A 15,188-nucleotide genomic window follows, 5' to 3' on the forward strand; every position below is an offset into this window, starting at 1 on the left:
CCGATTATATTCAACTTGCCCTGCGTTTGCTTGCTCAGTTTACATCCGGACGATGATAAGGGGAAAACATATCCTGGCCAAAGATCTGTCGAGGAGGCGCGCCACGTCAGGACAAAACACGCAACAAATATCTTCATGCAATGCGAAGAAGGTATCGTCTTCCCCAATTACCTGTCCATTTCGTTGGGGCCAGATCCGGAAATTGCAAAACGGATCCCCCGTTCTTTTGCTAAAAAGGCCATCCTAAAGGCGTCGCACCTGGGCCCACCTGTCCCCACTCCTCACGTTGGATAGGTGAATAGCAGCAAACGAGCCAGACATTTCATGACAAAAAAATCAAAAAATCAAATACAAATAAAAAACAGAGTAAAAAAAAAAACAAACAAACAAACAAAAGAGGGAGCGAATCGTCTTCCATGCATGGACTAGTGCGCACGACTCAGGAGCGCCACTTGGTGCAGAGCGGGACAACACCTTTGGACCTTGAGCCTTGCCCAATTCTGGACCCTTCGATTCCTATCCTCTCCTCCCTCCACGTGTCCCCCCTCTCTCTCCGATATTTTCACTACCACTTCCTTATATACTCGACCCCCTCGCCACCCTTCGCTCTCATCCTCTCCGCCTGGAAAAAACAAAACCCTCGAAATCCCAGAGTCTTCGATGGCCGCCACAATCACCTCATCCCTCTCCTCCAAGCCCAAGCTCTCCCTCTCCGCCTTCCATGGCACTCCTCTCGCCCCCGCCCAGTCCCTCCGCCTCCAGGCCCCCAGGTGTTCACCCCACTCCGGCATCTCCATGTCCGCCGCCTCCCCGCCCTACGATCTGAACGCCTTCCGCTTCGATCCCATCAAGGAGTCCATCGTCTCTCGCGAGATGACCCGCCGCTACATGATGGACATGATCACCTACGCCGACACCGACGTCGTCGTAGTCGGCGCCGGCTCGGCCGGGCTCTCCTGCGCCTACGAGCTCAGCAAGAACCCCGACGTCCAGGTCGCCATCATCGAGCAGTCCGTCAGCCCCGGCGGCGGTGCTTGGCTCGGCGGCCAGCTCTTCTCCGCCATGGTAAGGAGGTTTGGATTTTGGGTAAACGAACGTGCATGTCTGTTCGATTCCAAAAGGAGAGACTGATGTTGAGAAGCCGTTCGATTTTTATTTTAACGGATTTATAAAGTTTGGCTTTAAATTAAAGCAAAAAAATAAAATAATATTGTCAAAGCTGCAGACTCAAATCAAAAGAGTGTCCTGGATAATTTTTGAACTGGTGGCATGGCAGGTGGTGCGGAAACCGGCGCACCGCTTCCTGGACGAGCTCGAGATCGAGTACGACGAGCAGGACACCTACGTGGTCATCAAACACGCCGCGCTCTTCACGTCGACCATCATGAGCAAGCTCCTGGCCAGGCCCAACGTGAAGCTCTTCAACGCCGTGGCCGCCGAGGACCTGATCGTCAAGAACAACAGGGTCGGCGGCGTGGTCACCAACTGGGCCCTCGTGTCTATGAACCACGACACCCAGTCGTGCATGGACCCGAACGTCATGGAGGCCAAGGTGGTGGTGAGCTCGTGCGGACACGACGGCCCCTTCGGAGCCACCGGGGTGAAGAGGCTGAAGAGCATCGGGATGATCGACAGCGTGCCGGGGATGAAGGCCCTCGACATGAACACTGCGGAGGACGCCATCGTGAGGCTCACCAGAGAGATCGTGCCCGGGATGATCGTGACCGGGATGGAGGTGGCCGAGATCGATGGGGCTCCAAGAATGGTGAGCGATTCGATCCCTCCCCTCCCATTCCTCAGTTGCTAACGCTTTACATTCTCTCTCGATTGTTGCTGATTTATGAGTTTTTTTTTTCTTTTGGGGTCAGGGGCCAACGTTTGGAGCGATGATGATATCGGGGCAAAAGGCGGCTCACCTGGCATTGAAGTCCCTGGGATTGCCGAACGCGGTGGACGGATCCTACGTCGGGAGCATCCACCCGGAGCTCATCCTAGCCGCCGCCGACTCTGCAGAGATCGTGGACGCTTGAAATTTTAAGCTTAATTGAGATTACTGTCTGAGTAGAGACGAAAAAGAAGAGAGTTTCTCCGGTGGTTGGGCTTATGGATTGTAATGGATGGGGAGTAGCTTGTGGGATTGTTAATAAGGTGGATGTTTTCATCTCTCTCTCTCTCTCTCTCTCTCTCGCATTTTCTGCTGCTGCTGCTGCTTGTGCCTCCTTAAATCTTTGGATGAGTGGAGTTTTGAGTTTCAGAGTCGATTTGCTTGTGTCTTTGCATTGCATCCGTGTGATAAATTATAACAGAGTCGATGAGAGCTTCGATGGGGTTCATGCCATCTCTGAGATGCTTTCCAGATAATCTTGGGAGTATTCACTGAAATATCCAACCCCCCCATCTTGGATTTTTCTCCTCTCTCTCTCTCTCTTTCTGGGACCTCAATAAATTTCAGATCTAATTAGTTGCTGAAGTCACTGTCAAATTTTCTGCCGTTTGTTTTCATAATAGAAATAAGCGAGGTAGGACAAGTAGAAATGTTTAGGACGGACAAGAAGAAATGTTATTGGGAGAAAATATTGCAAAAACTGTAAACTATGACTCGTGATATTTTTATCTTGTATGGTTTTTTTGCGACACATATTTCCCTAAGTTTTTCTTGCAACATAAAAAAACTCTAAACCTGTGCATGCATTTCATTTCGGTCGAAATTTCGCCATATGATATTTTCTTGCCATTTTTATTTTATTAAGGCATTTGGGCATCTTTCTTTTTTTTAAAGGCAGATTTTTATCCGTGTGCACAGATATAAATTTGAGATTTTTAGTAACATAAGAAAGAAAAGATAAATTAAATGCTGCCATATTTCGGTATAATTTGGAGATTTTTTTATGGCTTTTGCCCATGTTTTTATGGTGGAATGAAGTGTTTTTATCTCCAACCACAGCAGGAGCTATTTTAGCTCATGCTGTGTTTGGAAGAGGGGGAGGGTGAAGGACAGAGAGGGAAATGCATCCACATTTTCAATTGAAAAATCTCAAGTGCTCTCCTCCAACTTTTAACTGCCACACCCGTTACAATAATCAGAAATTCGAAATATACGTACATAATTTTTCCCTCGTCTCTTTTCTAACAATCTTGTTTTTTTAATGTTTCGAAAATTATGTTCCTAATTTTCGTCCTCAGTAATAATAGCATTGGCATAGTTTTCTTCTATCCTACATTTGCATATGTTCTGCAATGAAGCAATCGATCGTGTCACATCGAAGAGAGCCATACATAATGATCGTGTGCTTTGAAAGCAAGTAGTATTGTATTGTCTGACGCTCAAAAGTTAAATTTTTTGAAACTTAATGGAGTGGAATTGTCTAAAGCGAATAATGGAGATGGAGAAAGACAATATTTTCCCTCGATTTGATGAGGAGGATATATATTTAGTTGATAATTGATTAACTAGTGAGACAAAGCCCGCTGTTACGAGACGGAGGTAATAGAAAGTATGCAGAATCCAATATCGGAAATCACGAAATCGAGTTACGTACAATTTTGAGCAGAAAGAAACTAGGGTGGTATGATGAGAATGGGGTAAGTTAGAATCACCTCACGAAAGCTAGAAAGATAATTTATGAATCACTTCACAAAAAGCTAACCACGTCCCTCTAATCTAGGTCAAATTTATTACTTCTTTTTCTAACCACCATCGAAAGTGTGTTGTATTATTTACCACAACAAAGAGCTATCATGCGTTAAATTTATCATCTAAATGCAGTTATTATCGTAGTTACCGACAACTAGACACGGCACATCCGCACGACGCAAGTACGACATTACTGGAAAAACCTTGACATGGCACAACATGACACACTTAACTTTGAAAAAATTGTCCAAAATTTTTTAGACCTATTCTATTTTTATGAATTCAATCATAAATATTTAGATATTTTGCTAATTGAGTCGTCCCGATTAATTTTGATCAGAAATCGATCGATGACGTGGACGCTAGCCGTCGTGTATGGTACGACCGGCATCGAGGTGTTTTTAATTTTTTTTTATTAATCTTTCTTTTCTTTTCTTTGCTTGTTTTTATCATCTTTGGCTAGCGATAGCCAACGACTCTCGCCTGGTCCGGGTGAGGGTGTTGAGGGCCCTCGCTTGTGGCTGGCAAGGGCGTCAACGCCCTCGCTAGCCATAGTTGCAAAGAAAAATACAAAGAAAAAAATTAAAAAATTCGAAAAAAAATATTAAAGTATTGTTAAGTATTGGCCACATTAGCATTGATCCTATTATATAGGACGACTAACATCCAAGTCAATAGTTTTGGACCAAAATTAATCAAATAGAATCAATTGGTAAAATATGAAAATGTTTAAAACTCAATTCGTAAAATTAAAGTGTTTAAAATCGAATTGAATTGAAGATAATTTTCCCTACTAAATTTACATGTTGAAACAATCAATAGAAAATTAGGATGTTTTCATCAAAATTTTATTGTTTAACACGTCGAGTCAGAATCAAGATATCTTAAATCGATTCGAATGGACATTAATTACAACTACATGACACGTTGACAGGAATCGCCAGTCCGACAAACATGTCAAAAGAAAGAGCATCCTATATCTTTAAATTATGTACAATGATTTACCTAAAAGAAAAGAAAAAATCATCTACAATGAGAAATTTAATAATATCTATTTGAAGCCAGTCCCAGTGCTCCGCAGGCTGAATCCGAACGACAAGCGTTTTGCTCAGTAAAAGGTAGAAAAGCTTTTCGTCGTTTTAAGTACAAATGCATTGCTTGCGGTGAAAAAGAACGACGATCTCGACGTACGAATTTGTCTGTTTCAATCAATCGAAAATTTTAGCGCCACGATCACTCTCGCCGATCAGCTGAACTTGGGCGTTCCTCTCAGTTTCACGAAGCACATCAATCGATATCTTCGTCTGACGCCGAATTAGGATTCGGGACGATCTGCAAAACCCTAAAATTACTTGTCTGCTCGCCGTGAACGCCTTGCCGATCCGTCGTCGGAGGAAGTAGCCGCTTATTCAGGTACTCGGTCTGAACATTCATCTGTGAATTTGATTTCGAGTTCGGGCATATTGTTTGACATGATTGAGCGCGCACGTCTGGTGGGGATGGTCCTAATGACATGCTTGATTGATCACTAGCTGCTTACCGTCGTTAATTCGTTTGAGAAAGTGGTGAGTTTGTTGGAATCGATTTAACGGTGGAAATGGTTTTTTCTGTGCTGGTTGATGTGTTTTTCGGCTGCGAATTTGCAGTGGTGCCGGAATTGCGCCGTGATTTCTTATCTGATAAATGAATGGACTGATTGGGGACTTCATAATCTGATGATGAGTACAAGTGTCGGTGTTGTTTGCATTCATCCAATCATGTCTTCTGAGTCTCGGTCTCGTTGCGCGTCTAATTTGTATGTTTCTAGGACTTGAAGATGGAGGAACTCTTTGTGGCCATACTCTCGATGCTCCTTGTTTTGGCGCTTGTTCCGCTGTATATTTGGAAGCGGCGACAGGGTTCTCCATCAGCTGATACGCATGAAGAACAAGATCAGGTTTGTTTCCAATACTTCTCTGCATGCAATGGTGCGTTCAAAACGGATAAAATCGTTTCTCGCTAGGACTATGTCAGTCCGAATTAATTCTGTGTCCATTCAGTTGACTATGGGAATTCGGGTGCTCCTCTTGTAAATCAGGTCCCACAGAGAGAAACTGTGGTGCGTGCATCTGGGACCCGTCGGATGCGCCGGAGACCAGCTTCTGGGGCTAGCACTTCATCTGCGGTGCCAGAAGCAACTGTAGAAGGTCTGTTTATGCTTCTACCATTTGCCTTCTTTCTTCATTTCTTGATGCTTATCTTTAGCAGAAATTTCTAATTAAAAATGGATGGCAGTTTCTGGTTGAAGCTTAAGTGATGAGATGGAGCAATTAGGTTTCTTTACGAGTGATCTTGGGATGGATCAGAACTATTGTGTGAAAGCTACTTATTTGAAGTCAGAATTTTTGGAAAACCAGACTAGTTTCACTTTTTAATGATCTGTAACAACAGAACCCTAATCAATACATATCTATGTTTTTCCTTTGGACTTCTCTTGCTAAACCTTAACTTTGGTGTTTTATCAAATACAGATGATGCTGATGGAAGTGATGAAGATGCTATGGCTGGTGACTATTATGAGGCTAAAGCATCAAAGAAGAAAGAAAAGAGACGGCAAGAGCGGGAAGCCCAAAGACAGGTCAAAGCAGATTCGCTGTCTAATTTCTTTTTTTTTTTCATGCTCCACTTTATGGAAGAATCTTCTGGAGCTCTTGATGATATGAGCATGTTTGATCTCTTTTTATCTTATAAAGTAAGAAAAGTCTCTCTGGTACTTCCTCGAGGCTATGTTTTACACAGTGAGTTCTAAATAGTCATCTTTCCCACCCTTCGAGGAGCTGGAGCGGGTTGTGTAGTTCTACACTTCAAGGATATAATTCTAGAATTGAGAAAGAGTTGTTTAATTACTTGAAAACAGAATTTCTGTACAATATATTATCGGGGTAATTTGCCAACTTAAATTTCAATCGAGTGTTCTCTTTTGATATCATGCTCTTTCTTCCTTATTTTTATGAGCATGACTGCTTTCTGACTATGCTGAGCTTTTTCTGAAGGCTGAAGAGGTTGCACGCGATTCAAGGAAAACAAAACAAGATCGCTATGCAGAAATGCGGAGGAGAAAGGATGAGGAGCATGAGGCAAAGGAACGAATGCTGGTGTGTTGGTTGCTTTTCCATTTTGTCTTATTTCTTGGCATGACCTGCTAGATATATGTGGAGTAGATAACCTGCTAGAAATCCATGATGTGTACAGGAGGAAGAGGCCAATGCGAGGAAGGCCAGGGAGGAGGAAGCTGCTGCATTGGATTTTGAACAGTGGAAAGGGGAGTTCTCAGTTGATGCTGAAGGTACCACAGAGAATGATGCCCAAGATGGAAATCAGGGGTTGCTTTCTGATTTTGTCGAATATATTAAGGTACTTTTTTAACTTTTTTTGAAGTTGGTATTTTCATCTCTTGGCCACTGCTACATAACATTTTTTCTTGCTTCTGTGTTTATTTCTGTGATTGAATTATCTTTCAGAAGCACAAATGTATTCCCCTAGAAGATCTTGCTGCAGAATTTAAGCTGAGGACTCAGGTTGGGCTGCTCATGGTTTCCCTGTTATCACTGTGAATGTTGCAACAAATTAGGATAGAATTCTTCTTCTATTCATCAAGCAAATATCTCTGTGGTTTAGTTGATAGATTTGGTGTTCAGATCCTCCCTACAATGAAAATAACTTTTTTAAGTCTATTTTGAGGCTTCATCTGTTTTGATCATTCTCAATTTTCTTCATTTTGGTTTGCTGCAGGAATGTATTAATAGGATAGCATCCCTGGAGAGCATGGGTGCGTAGTGACTTTCCTTACACTTTTCATTGATCTTGTCCATAGGAAAGATGCACTATTGAAACGTATCTTGATAGTTATGTTTCTGAAACACGGAACTCCTATCACGAGATTTATGACTGGTGCTTTTAATCATGTCGCCATTCATCTTTTCGGTTTTTGCTTTTGGCTAGATCTGGCAATTGATCGAGTTTTGTTGTTTATACTTAGGCCGCCTTTCTGGTGTCATGGACGATAGAGGGAAATATATACACATATCATTAGAAGAAATGAAAGCTGTTGCAGATTACATTAAGCGTGAGGGGAGGGTCAGCATCGCACATTTAGCAAGCAAATCCAACCAGTTCATCGATTTGGAGCCTAAAGCCCAGTTTGTGGAGGAAATCAGTAGCACGGAAGATATCACTGTCAACTAACACACTTTCCAGTACAGGGGGCAAACAAGATCAACCTTTTTCTTTTTGGGACAAGAGTGAATGAGATTAGCCGATCAAAGTGCAACTTGTAATTTTCCATGTCCAGTTGCGTCTTCTTTGTTAGTCAGGGCTCAGAAAGTTCTCAGATAGGTAGATTTTGGTTTGAATCCATAGATTGAGAATCTTTCAAGATCAGGCGAGGATTGTCTGGTTTGTTGTACTTCTGTTCTCATGCATCTAAGCGGATTCGTTTCCACCTCTTTGAAGACCGAAGCAGGTATCAAAAGATCATTGCTCTCCGCCCCGATAGTTTTCCTCTTATCTGCGCCCAAAATTTCTGGATTCTTCTTTCCCGATCTCTTTCTTTCAGATTGTATGCTAGATATTACAATGTTCACCTACGATGCTAGTTTACCAATTATCAACTTGAGCTTGCCCAGATCTTTTCTCCATGAGAGATGCTCACGCACTTGGAACTGCTTGGACTCGTGAATTAGAGGACTACGCCATGCTATAAACACCAGATACCTATAAACACCAGAAACAAGAAAACTCAGAAAAATACGAAGTACGGGAGACAAATTGTTCATGTCGACGGAGTGGTAGGTCATTTTTGTGCAATCTAATCGATGGGGTGCTTGAGAATTATAGAAAGCTCATTTCCCAAAAGTCTTACTTCCAAATTGGAATGTTCATATTTTCAAAACGCAGTCAACGATTCAAGATAATCTTACAATTTTCTATCTAATTGTTGAATTTATTGTCTTATATCGCCCGACAACGGGTCTTATATGCTTTTTGTATTCATGTGGTCTCCTATCTTCTATCTATAAGTTTAAGTTTTTGAATTGAATTTTCTAACGCATACGAAATAGAGCATCAAGCTCACGCATGGTGCGCCCACTTTTTGCTCTCCATATTCACTCTTTGGTACGAACGTGTATGTGGAAGAGAAGTATTTCTTCCACCCAAAGTGGCATTCATAATTTTCCAATTCCTGAATTTGGAGATATTAGGCAACGCCCAAAAGACCAGAAAAGACATATAGGGAGAAGCAGACAACAACGTTGTTTTTGCCCGCCTACCTAAGAACACCTAGTTAACGACCAACCAACTTTTAAAAACTAACACTCTTCGTTTTCTCTCTCTTTCTTCCCGATTCTGTCGCTAAAACTTGAGGAAGAGAACTTTCTGCTGACTCTGTCCTCACATTCTCTCCATTCTTTTCTACGACCCCATTTCAACGTCATTCTCAGAAAAGGGCCTTCCCTCCTCACGCCCTCTCTTTCTCTCTCTCTCTCTCTCTCTCCCTTTGCCGCGTTCATGCGCGGCTCTCGCCCGGTAGCATAATCCCTCCTTTTCACCAGAGCACCATTAGTGTCGAGCTTATAGGCAAGGCCAGGCATGAAGATGCCTAGGCAAGTATTTTTACTTGTCTGGGTCCTGATCGTGCTCTGTTCTTGCATCAACCATGTTTGTCGAGGCCAAGATTACGACGATGACACCACCCCAGCCGCGCCACCCCCGGAGCAAGAGGACTGCAACGGGATATTTCTCATGTACAACTTCATCGAGAGGATCAAGGAGTACCCACACGTGAAGAACGCGACGGCCCAGGCATGGGCCTTCAAGTCGCAGATGACCGTGCTGAACGCGGGGTTGGAGGAGCTCAAGGCATGGAAGGTGTTTGTAGGGTTCCAGCACAATGAGGTCCTGGTGAGCGCGAGTGGAGCCGTGTCGATTGACGGAGAAGATTTGCCCGCGAAAGTCGGGAACAACGGGACCACATTGGCTGGTTACCCCCAGGCCGATCTGAAGACTTCTGTTGACACAGCAGGGGATATCTATCAGATTCAGGCCAAGATTGAATTCACAGGGACCCAGTTCGGCGTGAAACCGCCGGGTGTCCCAATGCCAAAGATGATCCGGCTTGAGAACGATGGGTACAAGTGTCCCGCTGCTCGTCGCCGTGGTGAGTACTTCGGATTGAGGAATCATGTGTTATTGGTTTATGTCCATAGGGTTAGGACCTTTTATATTCTGAATTCTTCCCCTTCAGGTACAAACACAATGCTTGTGTGCTGTGTCAAGGACAAGAAAAAAAAGGTCAAGCAGACGAAGAACAAGTTCTTGCCTCGCCAGTACGGTGATCTCACCTTCACATACGACGTACTGCAAGCCTATTCGGGCAACTATCTTGCCCAGGTGACGATCGACAACAACCACCCATTAGGCCGTCTCGACCATTGGAACTTGACATGGGAATGGATGAGAGGAGAGTTCATCTACTCCATGAGAGGAGCCTACACCCACAAGAAGGACCCGTCGGAGTGTATCTATGGTGCCGCGGGGCAATACTACAAGGACTTCGATTTCTCTCAGGTCATGAACTGCGAAAAGAAGCCCATCATCGCCGACCTGCCTGCTGATAGAGCCAATGACACGCAAGTCGGGAAACTACCCTACTGTTGTAGGAACGGCACTATTCTTCCGGCTTTCATGGACGAGAGCAAATCGAGGTCCATCTTCCAATTGCAGGTCTATAAGATCCCTCCAGACATGAACCGTACTGCTCTAACTCCTCCGCAGAGGTGGAAGATTGATGGCGTGCTAAATCCGGAGTACAAGTGCGGCGCACCTATTAGAGTGGACCCTACACAATTTCCTGACCCGAGCGGGCTTCAAGCTACATCTTCGGCGATTGCGAGCTGGCAAGTGAGTTGCAACATCACGAGGCCCAAGGCCAAAGAGTCCAGGTGCTGCGTTTCATTTTCGGCATATTACAACGAGTCAGTCATCCCTTGCAATACTTGTGCTTGTGGCTGCGAGAACACCGACAGGTGCAACCCGAACGCACATGCAATGCTTCTTCCTCCGGAGGCTATTCTCGTGCCGTTTGAGAACAGAACAGCGAAAGCAAAAGCCTGGGCTAAGATCAAACACTTTCCCATCCCGAACCCTATGCCGTGTCCGGACAATTGCGGGGTCAGCATCAATTGGCACATTAACTCTGACTACAAGCAAGGATGGACTGCTCGTATTACGCTCTTCAATTGGGACGACTACCCTTTCGAAGACTGGTTCACGGCGATACAGATGAAGAAAGCCTTCCGCGGCTACGAAAAGGTGTATTCGTTTAACGGAACCAAGCTTCCGGAAGCTAACAACACCATCTTCTTCCAAGGCACACCTGGGATGAATTACCTGGTGGGCGAAACCAACGGAACCAACCCCTTGGTTGATCCGAGGGTGCCTGGAAAGCAGCAGTCGGTCATATCTTTCACGAAGAAAACTACTCCAGGCATTAACATACTGCGGGGCGACGGGTTTCCCTCGAAGGTGTTCTTCAACGGGGAGGAGTGTTCGCTTCCTTCCAGTATCCCACTTCGTAGTTCAGGTTACCGATTCGGTACCAATTCTCTGCCAGTTGTAGTCATCGGGATTGTGACTTTCTTGCTGATGACAGAGCTCTTCCATTGACGATTTGTTTGCCTGTTCTTGTGGAGACCCTGTTCCTCCAAATATCGTTCGACCTCGTGATAAATATGGTGATTGATTTTAACTGTTAAAAGAAAGAAAGAAAGAAACAAAGGTGAAGCTGATCTCGCGGTCTCTCGTACGTATGGTTGTTTTTGTTTGCTGCCGGAAGTGAGAGGAGGATGTGTCCTAGTCTTTTGATTGGTTTTGTAGATTCATGTACCGACAAGGCGTCGCTTGTAGTATACATTGGTTTGATTCTCAAATGAAAGAGAGTTAGGGTGTAACAAGTTCAAAGATCAAACCCTTGATGCTGTCGACTACCTGAAGGCTTAGCCGTGATTTTGGCAATCTGTTTTCATTTTCATCAATAAACTGAGAGCTGGCTGAATATTTTCAGGGGCGTAGATAGGCAATCTGGTTAGAACGGTCTTCATGAACTTGAAGTAAGACATTTATGCTGTTGTTAGCAATGGAGAATCAGCAGTAAAGTGAGAGAGAGAGAGAGAACACCAAGCGCAATGCGATACACACAACCTGAACGGAGAGCCAAACATACGTCGGAGCATCCACGGGAAAAGAGAGAAATGAGAAGGCAACAAGCAGTCGTGTGCATGGACCGAATCGCCGGACCAAGCCAGTGCAAGTGTCTACGGTTCCTACGGTTCCGCCAACTCATCTCTTGCTTCTAATACTTTGACGGCAATCCAGGATCATCGGCAAGCTCCATGCACATCTCCCCCTTAGCCTTGCCAATGAACATGTCCTATTCGCCCCCAGGAATCCTTCCACGTTTCTTATCAGACGTCACTGCAGCAACTGTTGCTGGTTTTCCAGTATCATTCACCCAACTGCTCCGAGTGCCGGAGCAATTCTCATAAGCACTCAACAAGTACGACAGACGAGCTCTGCAGTCCCATCTCGCGCCCTCATTCTTTTCTTTTGGGGCTAGCACTATCATCTAAAGTGGAATGAATAGGTGATTTCAAAAAGTTTCAAAAATTAATGCGAAATTTTAGACAAAAAAGTTCAAAGTCTAAGCGACAATAAGATTTGAGATGTCTTCAGAAGCAGTAGCATACATAATTCAACTATCAAATGAAAATGACAAAGAGTTCAAGGGATAGAAAACTTGCACAAAGTGTTTATAGTGATTTGGCTTTATTCAAGCTTACGTCCACTTTTTCATGCTGCCAGCTAATCGATTGGATTCCACTTGAGAATAACTTAGAAGTTACAGCTCGGTGACGATTCTCGAGGCAATAGACTTCCTTCTAACACTCACTCACTTTGATATGAACCTCTAAATATTACAATGTTTGGATCAAGAATATATGAAGGATGTGAAGCTTTCTTGAACTTTGGAAACTTTGGAATTTAAGATTCTGGACGTTTGTACTCTCTTCAGTCTTGTGGTCTCTTTTTATACTCATCCACCTTCAAACTAGCCGTTGTAAGGTTTCCAAAGAATCACTCTCCAAACTTCCCATTTAGACGAAATTGTAAACAAAAGATTTCGTAGTCACCGAGAATATCAAAAGAAAGAATCCCCCATTTGATCAAATGCCCATACAATCGTAATCGGGGTTTCCCAAGATGGAGTTCTTTGTATGGTAAGCCATCAACGTGCTCCTTAATCCACGCCCTTAAATGATCTTCGTGATTGATAATCTTCAAGAATGAATTCAGCTTGATTTGTTAGCCGTTGTAAAAATGATTCGCTTTTGAATATGAACATCGCTTCTGATACACTTCTTAGGGTTTGAGCTCGTCAACCTTTAAGCTCGTCTTTCGTCAACATCCGATCACATAGCGGGGGCTTACCAAACATTTGGGGCTCCATTGGAACTCTCTCAAATGGAAATTTCTTTATGTCTTTTTAACTCCATGATCAATGCACACATGTCTTTATATGATATGCCACATGATCATACTATATGCAATTCAATCAATTTATTACTACCCAGCAATCATAGGAACATTTTTTTATACAAGGAATTAACTCAACCCAACTCTGAGATCGGGGCAAATAAAGGCCCGACGATTAACTATGGTTAAATCGCTAATTAAATTCACAAAATTGCAAGCTTTCATAGATTGATAGTTTCATTAGTGGTGATCAATTTTCGTTTGAAGATTTTGAGCATTAGAACCACAGATTAAGGGATTTTGTTTAAATTTCGTGACTTACTCACTTAGAAATAGATTTACACACTGACCGAAATTCTCACTTTTATCTAAGTAAATCAACTCCAAAAATTACAAAAATTTAATATGTTATAGATAAGACCCAATTCTACAAATTTCGTGGCTAGAATGAAGTTTAGATCTTTTGTATAAGTCACAATAATTCGTGGGAATAATACCAAATTTCAGTCCCAGAAACAGAATAAGGTCGGCTAAAGGAATGGTTGTAACCCAAAGATAAAATGTTAAAAAATTCTTCAACTTTCATATTTTGTGCTAAGGCAATACGTGTCCATAGAAATCGATATAAAATAAATTAGTATCAAAGATCAAATTGGACTCGTAATGGCACATGCAGACTTGTGAAAGTGTAAAATGAAAAGGCTGACTATACATGCTTAGAAAATTCTCAATTTAATATATGTTGTATTTTAGAGTGCTAGAATCGATTTCATGTTTTGGTTTTAGTCATTTGAAAACTCACAGTAGATGATATGAAAATAGTAAAGACCAAAGGCCATAATAGACTCAGGTTTACCATAGACTAAAACTGTGTACAAGCAAGGTCATTTTGCCAACCAATCGAACTTCAAAAATTCTCAATTAAATATATGATATAAATTAAGATGTTAGCATCATCTTTCATGTTTTGATCTCGGACATTTGGAGTTCACAAAAAGTGGTATGAAAATAGTAAACACTGAAGATCATACTTCAAATAAATCATAATCTAGCAACATTAAACCACAAGAATGGAATAAAAAGATGTTGAACTTGTCTCAAAATGCAAAACAAACCCTAGCTCTTAATGAGATCAACCTAACTCCTTTGCAATCTCTTGAAAGCAATTTGGTAGTGTGTAAACTTTTGAAAAATCAGAATGAGGGAGGAGGGGGTGTTCGGCCATGGGGTGAAAAGGGAGAAGAAATGCTTGAGTGTGAGTCACGATTTGTCATAGAATCCGATTGGTTATCATGGATGGTGTGAATAACACTACCTTGGGGTGAAATCATGAGTTTCACTTAAGTAAATTTGGCACAACTCCTATAGGTGGCCGGCCATATTTGGAGGGTGAAATGTCTATTTGCCCCCATTGTCTTAAGTATGTACATTATGCACATTAGACCTTAATTTAGACTATAGTTTTCTTTATAATTACTTAGCATTTTCGATTAGCCTAATATTATTAACTTCATTATCATATAATTAATCACATGACATGCTCTAATTATTAGAATACCCGCTTGATTCTAATATCATGTATTATGCTCTTGATCATTTTACTTAGGAGTTACATTTATACTATAGTTCTTTGATTAGCTTCTTAATATAATTGACTCTGTAAAAATCAATATCTAATTTATACCATAGCCATACTTAATTGGCTAAATAACATTTTAGGGTGTCCCCTTCATACAATGGTTACCTATTATTTCTCACTTGAGAAATTAAGCTCGCATTACATGTACTTAATAATTACATAGCAATAGCTAATTCTAAGTCATGTAATTTGACTCTAATATGGTTATTACCTTTAATTAATTAGGCGGGAAAACAAGATGTCACATCTACTCGCTACCCTCGTTGGCCCTCGCCTACAGCTAGTTTCCACAGTGACTAGCCATGGAAGAAGGAAAAAAAGGAAAAAAGAAAGAAAAGAAAAAGA

General features: G+C 42.4%; 3 protein-coding genes across 5 annotated transcripts; all 3 read left to right on the top strand.

The window, feature by feature from the left end:
- Window positions 1-588: 588 nt before the first annotated feature.
- On the top strand, window positions 589-2,254 carry LOC115748955 (thiamine thiazole synthase, chloroplastic). Its single transcript, XM_030685659.2, has 4 exons — window positions 589-1,065; window positions 1,277-1,765; window positions 1,869-2,047; window positions 2,098-2,254. The coding sequence occupies exons 1-3, from the start codon at window positions 661-663 to the stop codon at window positions 2,028-2,030; spliced, it is 1,056 nt and encodes a 351-aa protein (XP_030541519.1). The 5' UTR covers window positions 589-660; the 3' UTR covers window positions 2,031-2,047; window positions 2,098-2,254.
- Window positions 2,255-4,784: 2,530 nt separating this feature from the next.
- Window positions 4,785-8,179, top strand: LOC115749047 (DDRGK domain-containing protein 1). Of its 3 annotated transcripts, XM_048275001.1 has the most exons (10): window positions 4,785-4,987; window positions 5,018-5,047; window positions 5,442-5,570; window positions 5,712-5,820; window positions 6,145-6,251; window positions 6,667-6,768; window positions 6,866-7,027; window positions 7,135-7,191; window positions 7,406-7,442; window positions 7,653-8,128. In XM_048275001.1, exons 3-10 carry the CDS (start codon window positions 5,451-5,453, stop codon window positions 7,856-7,858), a joined length of 900 nt encoding a protein of 299 aa, XP_048130958.1. In that variant the 5' UTR covers window positions 4,785-4,987; window positions 5,018-5,047; window positions 5,442-5,450; the 3' UTR covers window positions 7,859-8,128. The 3 variants fall into 3 exon arrangements, with proteins under 3 accessions (XP_048130958.1, XP_048130959.1, XP_030541699.1); XM_048275002.1 differs by having other exon boundaries at window positions 4,785-5,047; window positions 5,451-5,570; window positions 7,653-8,179; XM_030685839.2 differs by having other exon boundaries at window positions 4,786-5,047.
- A 1,066-nt stretch (window positions 8,180-9,245) lies between these two features.
- LOC115735580 (COBRA-like protein 10) lies at window positions 9,246-11,631 on the top strand. Its single transcript, XM_030666890.2, has 2 exons — window positions 9,246-9,830; window positions 9,918-11,631. Exons 1-2 carry the CDS (start codon window positions 9,263-9,265, stop codon window positions 11,336-11,338), a joined length of 1,989 nt encoding a protein of 662 aa, XP_030522750.2. The 5' UTR covers window positions 9,246-9,262; the 3' UTR covers window positions 11,339-11,631.
- The last annotated feature ends 3,557 nt before the right edge of the window (window positions 11,632-15,188 follow it).

This window comes from Rhodamnia argentea, chromosome 2 (assembly GCF_020921035.1).
Source record: "Rhodamnia argentea isolate NSW1041297 chromosome 2, ASM2092103v1, whole genome shotgun sequence".
Classification (NCBI taxonomy): Eukaryota; Viridiplantae; Streptophyta; class Magnoliopsida; order Myrtales; family Myrtaceae; genus Rhodamnia; species Rhodamnia argentea.

Bases quoted from the DNA above. Each gene is read 5' to 3' on its own strand.
- LOC115748955 (XM_030685659.2), top strand. From the start codon at position 661: ATGGCCGCCACAATCACCTCATCCCTCTCCTCCAAGCCCAAGCTCTCC. The intron at 1,066-1,276 runs GTAAGGAGGTTT...GTGGCATGGCAG, and splicing joins GCCAGCTCTTCTCCGCCATG to GTGGTGCGGAAACCGGCGCA. The intron at 1,766-1,868 runs GTGAGCGATTCG...TTTTGGGGTCAG, and splicing joins TCGATGGGGCTCCAAGAATG to GGGCCAACGTTTGGAGCGAT.
- LOC115749047 (XM_048275002.1), top strand. From the start codon at position 5,451: ATGGAGGAACTCTTTGTGGCCATACTCTCGATGCTCCTTGTTTTGGCG. The intron at 5,571-5,711 runs GTTTGTTTCCAA...CTTGTAAATCAG, and splicing joins CGCATGAAGAACAAGATCAG to GTCCCACAGAGAGAAACTGT. The intron at 5,821-6,144 runs GTCTGTTTATGC...TATCAAATACAG, and splicing joins GCCAGAAGCAACTGTAGAAG to ATGATGCTGATGGAAGTGAT.
- LOC115735580 (XM_030666890.2), top strand. From the start codon at position 9,263: ATGAAGATGCCTAGGCAAGTATTTTTACTTGTCTGGGTCCTGATCGTG. The intron at 9,831-9,917 runs GTGAGTACTTCG...CTTCCCCTTCAG, and splicing joins TCCCGCTGCTCGTCGCCGTG to GTACAAACACAATGCTTGTG.